The sequence below is a fragment of the Pelophylax lessonae genome (assembly GCF_965119305.1).
Source record: "Pelophylax lessonae genome assembly, chromosome: 11".
In the NCBI taxonomy this organism is placed as follows: Eukaryota; Metazoa; Chordata; class Amphibia; order Anura; family Ranidae; genus Pelophylax; species Pelophylax lessonae.
This window is the reverse complement of record NC_138778.1, coordinates 210,562,325-210,575,769: the sequence shown is the minus strand read 5'-3', so window position 1 is coordinate 210,575,769 and position 13,445 is coordinate 210,562,325. Positions and strand designations below refer to the sequence as shown.

Genomic DNA, 13,445 nt, shown 5'->3' with positions numbered 1-13,445 from the left:
CACCAGCCGATCATTAAAGTGAATAGGACTGTCCTTAAGTCAACAGCGGGTCAGAGGAAGAGCCGCTGCGGGACAGAACAGTTGCTTTTTAAAAATGAGGATTTAAAATCAGGTTGATTTTAATCAAGCTTTTTTCCTAGCAATTTAAAGGATTTAAATCAAATCCACTGCGATTGCTGCGCTGCTATGCACATCCTTCAGGCGTGGGGCACTGGGGTGTCATTAAAAATGAATGAAACCGCACTGCAACACCAAAAGTAATGTGTCACCTTTCTTCACATTTACAGCAATCGAACCAAGAGGATAAGGAGAGAGTGTACATCCGTCAAACTTTTTGCTTCATTGTGGAATGGGGGGGGGGGGGGGGGGGGGGATAGGTTACCTTCCTGGTAAAGCACTGTGGGTAGTATTTCATCTCCTGCTGACAATGTATGAACAGACAAGATGTCAGCACCCCCAACAGCAAAACATACAGATTGATTTAGTAGAGTAGTAGCAGGAGGTTTATTTACACTGCAATCTTTCTGTTGACTCTGTTTCTGGATGCGCACATTTTATAGGATCATTTTTTCATTTATACCAATTTATTTTGTTTAGGAAGTTCTGTTTGCACATTTGTTGTGTGTTCTGATGCAGGAAAATGCAGCACCCTGGCACACTGGACGTGTGTGTGTGTGTGTGTGTATGTGTGTGTGTGTATATATATATATATACACACACACACACACACACACACACACACACACACACATACATATATATATATATATACATACACACATGAAAGGTTTAAACTAGGCTCATTGAAACACATTCATTTTTAATGTATATGCATTTCTATTACGTTTGCACCAATACCCTTTATCGGAGAGTACTGATACTTTGCAGTGCGATTTGCGTCTATACAAAATGAATGGGCTCAAATCACACTGCAAAGAACTGCATGCGATTTGAAAAGGAATGCAGTGGGATTCCTGTCTGAATTGCATGCGATTTCCCCCACTGCTCCTGTATGAACTCGGGCTTGTCATAGCGATTTCAACCTGATATCACACAGAAAGCGGTGTGGGAAACTGCATGCAAAAGGAAAATACAAGGAAGAGAACAGGAATAGAGGTAAAATCTTCCAGTGGGGGCATCTGATCTGGTGACAACCAGGAATCCCCTTTACTTTGGAGGGAATTTGCTATTACTTCCTGTTTGGTCTACGGGACAGAAAGTGATGGGAAATCTCCCCAATGCAACACACATGGAAAAAAAAAACTAACAGGGGTTATAACTCTCTATTCCTCTGGATTAGTGTTATCACAAAGAGTGAAGGAAAATCTCCAAATTTTTGGTTATAACCAGAAAAGAAATGCTTCCAATGGGGACAACAGATCTGGGATTCCCTCTCAGTTACTGTTTTGTCTATGAGATGCACAACAGCAGGAAATCTTCCCAAAGACACCAGATCAGGGATTTCCTCTTTGCTTCCCGTTTTGGCTATGGCACAGGAAGTGAAGGGAAAACAGACCAGGAAATCTTGCAATGGGGACACCAGACCTGGGATTCCCTCTTACTTCCTGTCTTGTCTATGGGACGGGACCAGAGCAGGAAATCCTCCAATGGGACACCACATCTCTTGGATCCCTCACTTTTGGAGGAATTTCCACTGACTTCCTGTTCGGTCTATGAAACGGGACCAGAGTAAGAAATCCTTCAATGGGGACACTAGATCCGGGATTTTCTCTAAAATTCTGTTTTGCCTATGAGACCGGATTTCACTCTATTTGTCCTGATTACAGTTATTACAGAGAGTGAAAGAAAATACCCAAAAATTTGGGTTGTCACCAGAGCAGGAATTTGGGGACACCAGTTAGGTCCGTAAGACTAGACCAGGAAATCTTGGCAATGGGGACACCAGATCTGGGATTCCCTCTTACTTTCTGTCTTGTCTATGGGACAAGAGCAGGAAATCCTCCAATGGAGACACCAGATCTTGGATCCCTCTCTTTTGGAAGGATTTCCTCTCAGCTCCGGTTTGGTCTATGAGACAGCACCAGAACAGCAAATTATACAATGGGGACACCAGATCTGCGATTCCCCTTACTTCCTGTCTTGTCTATGGGACGGGACCAGAGCAGGAAGTCCTCCAATGAAGACACCAGATCTGGGATCCCTCGCTTTTGGAAGGATTTCCTCTCAGATCCTAGTTGGTCTATGAGACAGCACCAGAACAGCAAATTATACAATGGGGACACCAGATTTGGGATCGCTCACTTTTGGAGGGATTTCCTCTGACTTTGTTTTGTCCACAAGACTAGACCAGAAAATCTTGCAGTGGGGACAACAGATCTGGGATTTCCTCTTACTTCTCGTCTTGTCAATGGGATGGGACCAGAGCAGGAAATCCTCCAATAGAGACACCAGATCTGGGATCCCTCACTTTTGGAAGGATTTCCGCTCAGCTCCGGTTTGGTTTATAGGACCGCACCAGAACAGGCAATCATCCAATGGGGACACCAAATTTGGGATCACACACACTTTTGGAGGGATCTCCTTTGACTTCCTGTTTTGCCTATGAGACAGGACCAGAGCAGGAATTCTTCAGGTGGGGACAACAAATCTGGGATCCCTCCCTATTGGAAGGATTTCCTCCCAGCTCCAGTTTGGTCTATGAGACCGTACCAGAACAGCAAATCATCCAATAGGGACACCAGATTTGGGATTGCTCACTTTGAGGGATTTTCTCGGACTTCCTGTTTTGTCTATAAGAACAGACCAAGAAATCTTGCAATGGGGACACCAAATCAGGGATTCCTTCTCAGTTCCTGTTTTGTCTATGAGATGCACAACAGCAGGAAATCTTCACAAAGACACCAGATCAGGGATTTACTCTTGCTTCCTGTTTTGGCTATGGGACGGGACCAGAGCAGGAAATCCTCCAATGGGACACCAGATCTGGGATCCCTCACTTTTGGAAGGATTTCCTCTCAGTTCCTAGTTGGTCTATGAGACAGCACCAGAACAGGAAATCATCCAATGGGGACACCAGATTTGGGATTGCTCACTTTTGGAGGGTTTTCCTCTGACTTCCTGTTTTGTCCATAAGACTAGACCAGGAAATCTTAGCAATGGGGACACCAGATCTGGGATTTCCTCTTACTTCCTGTCTTGTCTATGGGATGGGACCAGAGCAGGAAATCCTCCAATGGAGACACCAGATCTGGTATTCTCTTAATTTCTGTTTTTGCTATGAGACAGGATAGTGAAAGGATAGAACCTGAGGAGGGGTTGTCAGCCTCCCTTAGTATCTCCACCATGGAAATAAGGAAGACTCCCTTTCTTCCCCCTTCCTATAATGTGAGGTAATGAAGGATAAGGTTCCCTTTCTTCCTCTTCCTATAATGTGAGGTAATGAGGGATAAGGCGTCCTTTCTTCCTCTTCCTATAATGTGAGGTAATGAGGGATAAGCTTCCCTTTCTTCCTCTTCCTATAATGTGAGGTAATGAGGGATAAAGCGTCCTTTCTTCCTCTTCCTATAATGTGAGGTAATGAGGGATAAGCTTCCCTTTCTTCCTCTTCCTATAATGTGAGGTAATGAGGGATAAGGTGTCCTTTCTTCCTCTTCCTATAATGTGAGGTAATGAGGGATAAGGTGTCCTTTCTTCCTCTTCCTATAATGTGAGGTAATGAGGGATAAGGTTCCCTTTCTTCCCCCTTCCTATAATGTGAGGTAATGAGGGATAAGGCGTCCTTTCTTCCCCCTTCCTATAATGTGAGGTAATGAGGGATAAGCTTCCCTTTCTTCCTCTTCCTATAATGTGAGGTAATGAGGGATAAGGTGTCCTTTCTTCCTCTTCCTATAATGTGAGGTAATGAGGGATAAGGTGTCCTTTCTTCCTCTTCCTATAATGTGAGGTAATGAGGGATAAGGTTCCCTTTCTTCCTCTTCCTATAATGTGAGGTAATGGAAGGATAAGGTTCCCTTTCTTCCTCTTCCTATAATGTGAGGTAATGAGGGATAAGGCGTCCTTTCTTCCCCCTTCCTATAATGTGAGGTAATGAGGGATAAGCTTCCCTTTCTTCCCCTTCCTATAATGTGAGGTAATGAGGGATAAGGTGTCCTTTCTTCCTCTTCCTATAATATGAGGTAATGAGGGATAAGCTTCCCTTTCTTCCTCTTCCTATAATGTGAGGTAATGAGGGATAAGCTTCCCTTTCTTCCTCTTCCTATAATGTGAGGTAATGAGGGATAAGGTGTCCTTTCTTCCTCTTCCTATAATGTGAGGTAATGAGGGATATGGTGTCCTTTCTTCCTCTTCCTATAATGTGAGGTAATGAGGGATAAGGTTCCCTTTCTTCCTCTTCCTATAATGTGAGGTAATGAGGGATAAGGCGTCCTTTCTTCCTCTTCCTATAATGTGAGGTAATGAGGAATAAGGCGTCCTTTCTTCCTCTTCCTATAATGTGAGGTAATGAGGGATAAGGTGTCCTTTCTTCCTCTTCCTATAATGTGAGGTAATGAGGGATAAGGTGTCCTTTCTTCCTCTTCCTATAATGTGAGGTAATGAGGGATAAGGTGTCCTTTCTTCCTCTTCCTATAATGTGAGGTAATGGAAGGATAAGGTTCCCTTTCTTCCTCTTCCTATAATGTGAGGTAATGAGGGATAAGGCGTCCTTTCTTCCCCCTTCCTATAATGTGAGGTAATGAGGGATAAGGCGTCCTTTCTTCCCTCTTCCTATAATGTGAGGTAATGAGGGATAAGGCGTCCTTTCTTCCTCTTCCTATAATGTGAGGTAATGAGGGATAAGCTTCCCTTTCTTCCTCTTCCTATAATGTGAGGTAATGAGGGATAAGGTTCCCTTTCTTCCTCTTCCTATAATGTGAGGTAATGAGGGATGAGGTTCCCTTTCTTCCTCTTCCTATAATGTGAGGTAATGAGGGATAAGGTTCCCTTTCTTCCTCTTCCTATAATGTGAGGTAATGAGGGATAAGGCGTCCTTTCTTCCTCTTCCTATAATGTGAGGTAATGAGGGATAAGGTTCCCTTTCTTCCTCTTCCTATAATGTGAGGTAATGAGGGATAAGGCGTCCTTTCTTCCCCCTTCCTATAATGTGAGGTAATGAGGGATAAGCTTCCCTTTCTTCCCCTTCCTATAATGTGAGGTAATGAGGGATGAGGTGTCCTTTCTTCCCCCTTCCTATAATGTGAGGTAATGAGGGATAAGCTTCCCTTTCTTCCTCTTCCTATAATGTGAGGTAATGAGGGATAAGGTTCCCTTTCTTCCTCTTCCTATAATGTGAGGTAATGAGGGATAAGGTGTCCTTTCTTCCTCTTCCTATAATGTGAGGTAATGAGGGATAAGGTGTCCTTTCTTCCTCTTCCTATAATGTGAGGTAATGAGGGATAAGGTGTCCTTTCTTCCTCTTCCTATAATGTGAGGTAATGGATGGATAAGGTTCCCTTTCTTCCTCTTCCTATAATGTGAGGTAATGAGGGATAAGGCGTCCTTTCTTCCCCCTTCCTATAATGTGAGGTAATGAGGGATAAGGCGTCCTTTCTTCCCCCTTCCTATAATGTGAGGTAATGAGGGATAAGCTTCCCTTTCTTCCTCTTCCTATAATGTGAGGTAATGAGGGATAAGGTTCCCTTTCTTCCTCTTCCTATAATGTGAGGTAATGAGGGATGAGGTTCCCTTTCTTCCTCTTCCTATAATGTGAGGTAATGAGGGATAAGGTTCCCTTTCTTCCTCTTCCTATAATGTGAGGTAATGAGGGATAAGGCGTCCTTTCTTCCTCTTCCTATAATGTGAGGTAATGAGGGATAAGGTTCCCTTTCTTCCTCTTCCTATAATGTGAGGTAATGAGGGATAAGGCGTCCTTTCTTCCCCCTTCCTATAATGTGAGGTAATGAGGGATAAGCTTCCCTTTCTTCCCCTTTCTATAATGTGAGGTAATGAGGGATGAGGTGTCCTTTCTTCCCCCTTCCTATAATGTGAGGTAATGAGGGATAAGGTTCCCTTTCTTCCTCTTCCTATAATGTGAGGTAATGAGGGATAAGGTTCCCTTTCTTCCTCTTCCTATAATGTGAGGTAATGAGGGATAAGGTTCCCTTTCTTCCTCTTCCTATAATGTGAGGTAATGAGGTATAAGGTTCCCTTTCTTCCTCTTCCTATAATGTGAGGTAATGAGGGATAAGGTTCCCTTTCTTCCTCTTCCTATAATGTGAGGTAATGAGGGATAAGGTTCCCTTTCTTCCTCTTCCTATAATGTGAGGTAATGAGGTATAAGGTTCCCTTTCTTCCTCTTCCTATAATGTGAGGTAATGAGGGATAAGGTTCCCTTTCTTCCTCTTCCTATAATGTGAGGTAATGAGGGATAAGGCGTCCTTTCTTCCTCTTCCTATAATGTGAGGTAATGAGGGATAAGGCGTCCTTTCTTCCTCTTCCTATAATGTGAGGTAATGAGGTATAAGGTTCCCTTTCTTCCTCTTCCTATAATGTGAGGTAATGAGGGATAAGGTTCCCTTTCTTCCTCTTCCTATAATGTGAGGTAATGAGGGATAAGGCGTCCTTTCTTCCTCTTCCTATAATGTGAGGTAATGAGGGATAAGGCGTCCTTTCTTCCTCTTCCTATAATGTGAGGTAATGAGGGATAAGCTTCCCTTTCTTCCTCTTCCTATAATGTGAGGTAATGAGGGATAAGGTGTCCTTTCTTCCTCTTCCTATAATGTGAGGTAATGAGGGATAAGGTGTCCTTTCTTCCTCTTCCTATAATGTGAGGTAATGAGGGATAAGGTTCCCTTTCTTCCCCCTTCCTATAATGTGAGGTAATGAGGGATAAGGCGTCCTTTCTTCCCCCTTCCTATAATGTGAGGTAATGAGGGATAAGCTTCCCTTTCTTCCTCTTCCTATAATGTGAGGTAATGAGGGATAAGGTGTCCTTTCTTCCTCTTCCTATAATGTGAGGTAATGAGGGATAAGGTGTCCTTTCTTCCTCTTCCTATAATGTGAGGTAATGAGGGATAAGGTTCCCTTTCTTCCTCTTCCTATAATGTGAGGTAATGGAAGGATAAGGTTCCCTTTCTTCCTCTTCCTATAATGTGAGGTAATGAGGGATAAGGCGTCCTTTCTTCCCCCTTCCTATAATGTGAGGTAATGAGGGATAAGCTTCCCTTTCTTCCCCTTCCTATAATGTGAGGTAATGAGGGATAAGGTGTCCTTTCTTCCTCTTCCTATAATATGAGGTAATGAGGGATAAGCTTCCCTTTCTTCCTCTTCCTATAATGTGAGGTAATGAGGGATAAGCTTCCCTTTCTTCCTCTTCCTATAATGTGAGGTAATGAGGGATAAGGTGTCCTTTCTTCCTCTTCCTATAATGTGAGGTAATGAGGGATATGGTGTCCTTTCTTCCTCTTCCTATAATGTGAGGTAATGAGGGATAAGGTTCCCTTTCTTCCTCTTCCTATAATGTGAGGTAATGAGGGATAAGGCGTCCTTTCTTCCTCTTCCTATAATGTGAGGTAATGAGGAATAAGGCGTCCTTTCTTCCTCTTCCTATAATGTGAGGTAATGAGGGATAAGGTGTCCTTTCTTCCTCTTCCTATAATGTGAGGTAATGAGGGATAAGGTGTCCTTTCTTCCTCTTCCTATAATGTGAGGTAATGAGGGATAAGGTGTCCTTTCTTCCTCTTCCTATAATGTGAGGTAATGGAAGGATAAGGTTCCCTTTCTTCCTCTTCCTATAATGTGAGGTAATGAGGGATAAGGCGTCCTTTCTTCCCCCTTCCTATAATGTGAGGTAATGAGGGATAAGGCGTCCTTTCTTCCCTCTTCCTATAATGTGAGGTAATGAGGGATAAGGCGTCCTTTCTTCCTCTTCCTATAATGTGAGGTAATGAGGGATAAGCTTCCCTTTCTTCCTCTTCCTATAATGTGAGGTAATGAGGGATAAGGTTCCCTTTCTTCCTCTTCCTATAATGTGAGGTAATGAGGGATGAGGTTCCCTTTCTTCCTCTTCCTATAATGTGAGGTAATGAGGGATAAGGTTCCCTTTCTTCCTCTTCCTATAATGTGAGGTAATGAGGGATAAGGCGTCCTTTCTTCCTCTTCCTATAATGTGAGGTAATGAGGGATAAGGTTCCCTTTCTTCCTCTTCCTATAATGTGAGGTAATGAGGGATAAGGCGTCCTTTCTTCCCCCTTCCTATAATGTGAGGTAATGAGGGATAAGGCGTCCTTTCTTCCCCCTTCCTATAATGTGAGGTAATGAGGGATAAGCTTCCCTTTCTTCCCCTTCCTATAATGTGAGGTAATGAGGGATGAGGTGTCCTTTCTTCCCCCTTCCTATAATGTGAGGTAATGAGGGATAAGCTTCCCTTTCTTCCTCTTCCTATAATGTGAGGTAATGAGGGATAAGGTTCCCTTTCTTCCTCTTCCTATAATGTGAGGTAATGAGGGATAAGGTGTCCTTTCTTCCTCTTCCTATAATGTGAGGTAATGAGGGATAAGGTGTCCTTTCTTCCTCTTCCTATAATGTGAGGTAATGAGGGATAAGGTGTCCTTTCTTCCTCTTCCTATAATGTGAGGTAATGGATGGATAAGGTTCCCTTTCTTCCTCTTCCTATAATGTGAGGTAATGAGGGATAAGGCGTCCTTTCTTCCCCCTTCCTATAATGTGAGGTAATGAGGGATAAGGCGTCCTTTCTTCCCCCTTCCTATAATGTGAGGTAATGAGGGATAAGCTTCCCTTTCTTCCTCTTCCTATAATGTGAGGTAATGAGGGATAAGGTTCCCTTTCTTCCTCTTCCTATAATGTGAGGTAATGAGGGATGAGGTTCCCTTTCTTCCTCTTCCTATAATGTGAGGTAATGAGGGATAAGGTTCCCTTTCTTCCTCTTCCTATAATGTGAGGTAATGAGGGATAAGGCGTCCTTTCTTCCTCTTCCTATAATGTGAGGTAATGAGGGATAAGGTTCCCTTTCTTCCTCTTCCTATAATGTGAGGTAATGAGGGATAAGGCGTCCTTTCTTCCCCCTTCCTATAATGTGAGGTAATGAGGGATAAGCTTCCCTTTCTTCCCCTTCCTATAATGTGAGGTAATGAGGGATGAGGTGTCCTTTCTTCCCCCTTCCTATAATGTGAGGTAATGAGGGATAAGGTTCCCTTTCTTCCTCTTCCTATAATGTGAGGTAATGAGGGATAAGGTTCCCTTTCTTCCTCTTCCTATAATGTGAGGTAATGAGGGATAAGGTTCCCTTTCTTCCTCTTCCTATAATGTGAGGTAATGAGGTATAAGGTTCCCTTTCTTCCTCTTCCTATAATGTGAGGTAATGAGGGATAAGGTTCCCTTTCTTCCTCTTCCTATAATGTGAGGTAATGAGGGATAAGGTTCCCTTTCTTCCTCTTCCTATAATGTGAGGTAATGAGGTATAAGGTTCCCTTTCTTCCTCTTCCTATAATGTGAGGTAATGAGGGATAAGGTTCCCTTTCTTCCTCTTCCTATAATGTGAGGTAATGAGGGATAAGGCGTCCTTTCTTCCTCTTCCTATAATGTGAGGTAATGAGGGATAAGGCGTCCTTTCTTCCTCTTCCTATAATGTGAGGTAATGAGGTATAAGGTTCCCTTTCTTCCTCTTCCTATAATGTGAGGTAATGAGGGATAAGGTTCCCTTTCTTCCTCTTCCTATAATGTGAGGTAATGAGGGATAAGGCGTCCTTTCTTCCTCTTCCTATAATGTGAGGTAATGAGGGATAAGGCGTCCTTTCTTCCTCTTCCTATAATGTGAGGTAATGAGGTATAAGGTTCCCTTTCTTCCTCTTCCTATAATGTGAGGTAATGAGGTATAAGGTTCCCTTTCTTCCTCTTCCTATAATGTGAGGTAATGAGGGATAAGGCGTCCTTTCTTCCTCTTCCTATAATGTGAGGTAATGAGGGATAAGGCGTCCTTTCTTCCTCTTCCTATAATGTGAGGTAATGAGGGATAAGGCGTCCTTTCTTCCTCTTCCTATAATGTGAGGTAATGAGGGATAAGGCGTCCTTTCTTCCTCTTCCTATAATGTGAGGTAATGAGGGATAAGGTTCCCTTTCTTCCTCTTCCTATAATGTGAGGTAATGAGGGATAAGGTTCCCTTTCTTCCTCTTCCTATAATGTGAGGTAATGAGGGATAAGGTTCCCTTTCTTCCTCTTCCTATAATGTGAGGTAATGAGGTATAAGGTTCCCTTTCTTCCTCTTCCTATAATGTGAGGTAATGAGGGATAAGGTTCCCTTTCTTCCTCTTCCTATAATGTGAGGTAATGAGGGATAAGGTTCCCTTTCTTCCTCTTCCTATAATGTGAGGTAATGAGGGATAAGGCATCCTTTCTTCCTCTTCCTATAATGTGAGGTAATGAGGGATAAGGTTCCCTTTCTTCCTCTTCCTATAATGTGAGGTAATGAGGGATAAGGTTCCCTTTCTTCCTCTTCCTATAATGTGAGGTAATGAGGTATAAGGTTCCCTTTCTTCCTCTTCCTATAATGTGAGGTAATGAGGGATAAGGTTCCCTTTCTTCCTCTTCCTATAATGTGAGGTAATGAGGTATAAGGTTCCCTTTCTTCCTCTTCCTATAATGTGAGGTAATGAGGTATAAGGCGTCCTTTCTTCCTCTTCCTATAATGTGAGGTAATGAGGTATAAGGTTCCCTTTCTTCCTCTTCCTATAATGTGAGGTAATGAGGGATAAGGTTCCCTTTCTTCCTCTTCCTATAATGTGAGGTAATGAGGGATAAGGCGTCCTTTCTTCCTCTTCCTATAATGTGAGGTAATGAGGGATAAGGCGTCCTTTCTTCCTCTTCCTATAATGTGAGGTAATGAGGTATAAGGTTCCCTTTCTTCCTCTTCCTATAATGTGAGGTAATGAGGTATAAGGTTCCCTTTCTTCCTCTTCCTATAATGTGAGGTAATGAGGGATAAGGCGTCCTTTCTTCCTCTTCCTATAATGTGAGGTAATGAGGGATAAGGCGTCCTTTCTTCCTCTTCCTATAATGTGAGGTAATGAGGGATAAGGCGTCCTTTCTTCCTCTTCCTATAATGTGAGGTAATGAGGGATAAGGCGTCCTTTCTTCCTCTTCCTATAATGTGAGGTAATGAGGGATAAGGTTCCCTTTCTTCCTCTTCCTATAATGTGAGGTAATGAGGGATAAGGTTCCCTTTCTTCCTCTTCCTATAATGTGAGGTAATGAGGGATAAGGTTCCCTTTCTTCCTCTTCCTATAATGTGAGGTAATGAGGTATAAGGTTCCCTTTCTTCCTCTTCCTATAATGTGAGGTAATGAGGAATAAGGTTCCCTTTCTTCCTCTTCCTATAATGTGAGGTAATGAGGGATAAGGTTCCCTTTCTTCCTCTTCCTATAATGTGAGGTAATGAGGGATAAGGTTCCCTTTCTTCCTCTTCCTATAATGTGAGGTAATGAGGTATAAGGTTCCCTTTCTTCCTCTTCCTATAATGTGAGGTAATGAGGGATAAGGTTCCCTTTCTTCCTCTTCCTATAATGTGAGGTAATGAGGTATAAGGTTCCCTTTCTTCCTCTTCCTATAATGTGAGGTAATGAGGTATAAGGCGTCCTTTCTTCCTCTTCCTATAATGTGAGGTAATGAGGTATAAGGTTCCCTTTCTTCCTCTTCCTATAATGTGAGGTAATGAGGGATAAGGTGTCCTTTCTTCCTCTTCCTATAATGTGAGGTAATGAGGGATAAGGTGTCCTTTCTTCCTCTTCCTATAATGTGAGGTAATGAGGGATAAGGTTCCCTTTCTTCCTCTTCCTATAATGTGAGGTAATGAGGGATAAGGTTCCCTTTCTTCCTCTTCCTATAATGTGAGGTAATGAGGGATAAGGTTCCCTTTCTTCCCCTTCCTATAATGTGAGGTAATGAGGGATGAGGTGTCCTTTCTTCCCCCTTCCTATAATGTGAGGTAATGAGGGATAAGGCGTCCTTTCTTCCTCTTCCTATAATGTGAGGTAATGAGGGATAAGGCGTCCTTTCTTCCCCCTTCCTATAATGTGAGGTAATGAGGGATAAGGTTCCCTTTCTTCCTCTTCCTATAATGTGAGGTAATGAGGGATAAGGTTCCCTTTCTTCCTCTTCCTATAATGTGAGGTAATGAGGGATGAGGTGTCCTTTCTTCCCCCTTCCTATAATGTGAGGTAATGAGGGATAAGGTTCCCTTTCTTCCTCTTCCTATAATGTGAGGTAATGAGGGATAAGGTTCCCTTTCTTCCTCTTCCTATAATGTGAGGTAATGAGGGGATTCTCGGTCGGTGAAATATAAAGTCTCTTCACCATCAGTCAGTATAGGAAGAGGCCTGTGAGGGGTTTTCAGTGACAATATGGCGGCGCCCCCTCTCCTCAGCGCCCTGTCCTCCCCCCATCCCGGACCGGCCAGCCGCTGGAAAAACCTCAAGCCCCACCCAGAAGCCTCCCGGCATCCCCCTCTCACCGTCCCCGTTGCTGATACTCTCCACCGTCACTCCCATCCCGCCGCTCTCCGTTCAGCCGCTTTCTTCACTTGACGAAACAGGCGAGGGCCGCGCTGAGGTGAAAACGCCAAAACACGTCGTGACGTCAGGCCAGCTCAGTTCACGTGGGGCCAATTCCGTTTCTCCCATTGGCCCTTAGCGATCTTTAACGTCATGACGTCAGGGGCTCCCTCCCAGCCGACGCTTTGTTCGTCGCGTGCCATCTTGGCTGCTGGCGGGCCTGCGGTGGAGGGTGGGGTTCCCGTAATAAAGATGGCCGCTCCAGGAAGCAAGGGGGGAAGTCATGTGACCTGGGAAAGGTTTATTGATGAAGAAGCTCTTTGTTGTGGTGGATAGGGTGGAGCAGCCAGGGGGCAGTGCCAGGAGAGGTGCTGTGAGGGCACAGGCGCCTGGCTTTCCTCCCATGCTGGGCTCTGTGGTTCCACAGCTGCCAGAATTACTCCTATTGGTTACTTTTGACATCATTTCTAAATGGTATTACTATACAATATTTACATGGGGATTTATAGATAGGGATTTTGCAAAGCAGATTCGGTTTTAGAAATCATTATTAACCACTTTACCACCGGAGGATTTTGCTGTCTTTCGTCTGGGCCACTTTTTGCGATTCGGCGCTGTGCGACTTTAACTGACAATTGCGCGGTCATGAGACGCTGTACCCAAACGAAATTTACCTCCTTTTTTTCCCACAAACAGAGCTTTCTTTTGGTGGTATTTGATCACCTGTGCAATTTTTACTTTTTGTGCTATAAACAAAAAAAGAGCGTTTATTTTGAAAAAATAACAATATTTTTAACAATTTTTTGTATGAAATTCCCCCCAAAAAAGATGTAAAAACCAATTTTTTTTAAAATTTTTGGCCAATTTGTTTTCTGCTACCTATGTTTGGTAAAAAAAAATCGCAATAAGCGTATTTTGATTGGTTTGCGCAAAAGTTATTGCGT

The 13,445-nt window shown here is 43.3% G+C and overlaps 1 protein-coding gene across 1 annotated transcript in view; it reads right to left on the bottom strand.

Moving 5' to 3' along the window:
* Positions 1 to 12,600, bottom strand: part of FKBP1A (FKBP prolyl isomerase 1A) — a 41,760-nt gene extending 29,160 nt beyond the window's left edge. Inside the window, exon 1 of the mRNA XM_082272645.1 lies at positions 12,462 to 12,600. Coding sequence (XP_082128771.1) covers positions 12,462 to 12,498 — 37 coding nt within the window. The 5' untranslated portion in view covers positions 12,499 to 12,600. The remainder of the gene's footprint in view (positions 1 to 12,461) is intronic.
* Positions 12,601 to 13,445: the final 845 nt, after the last annotated feature.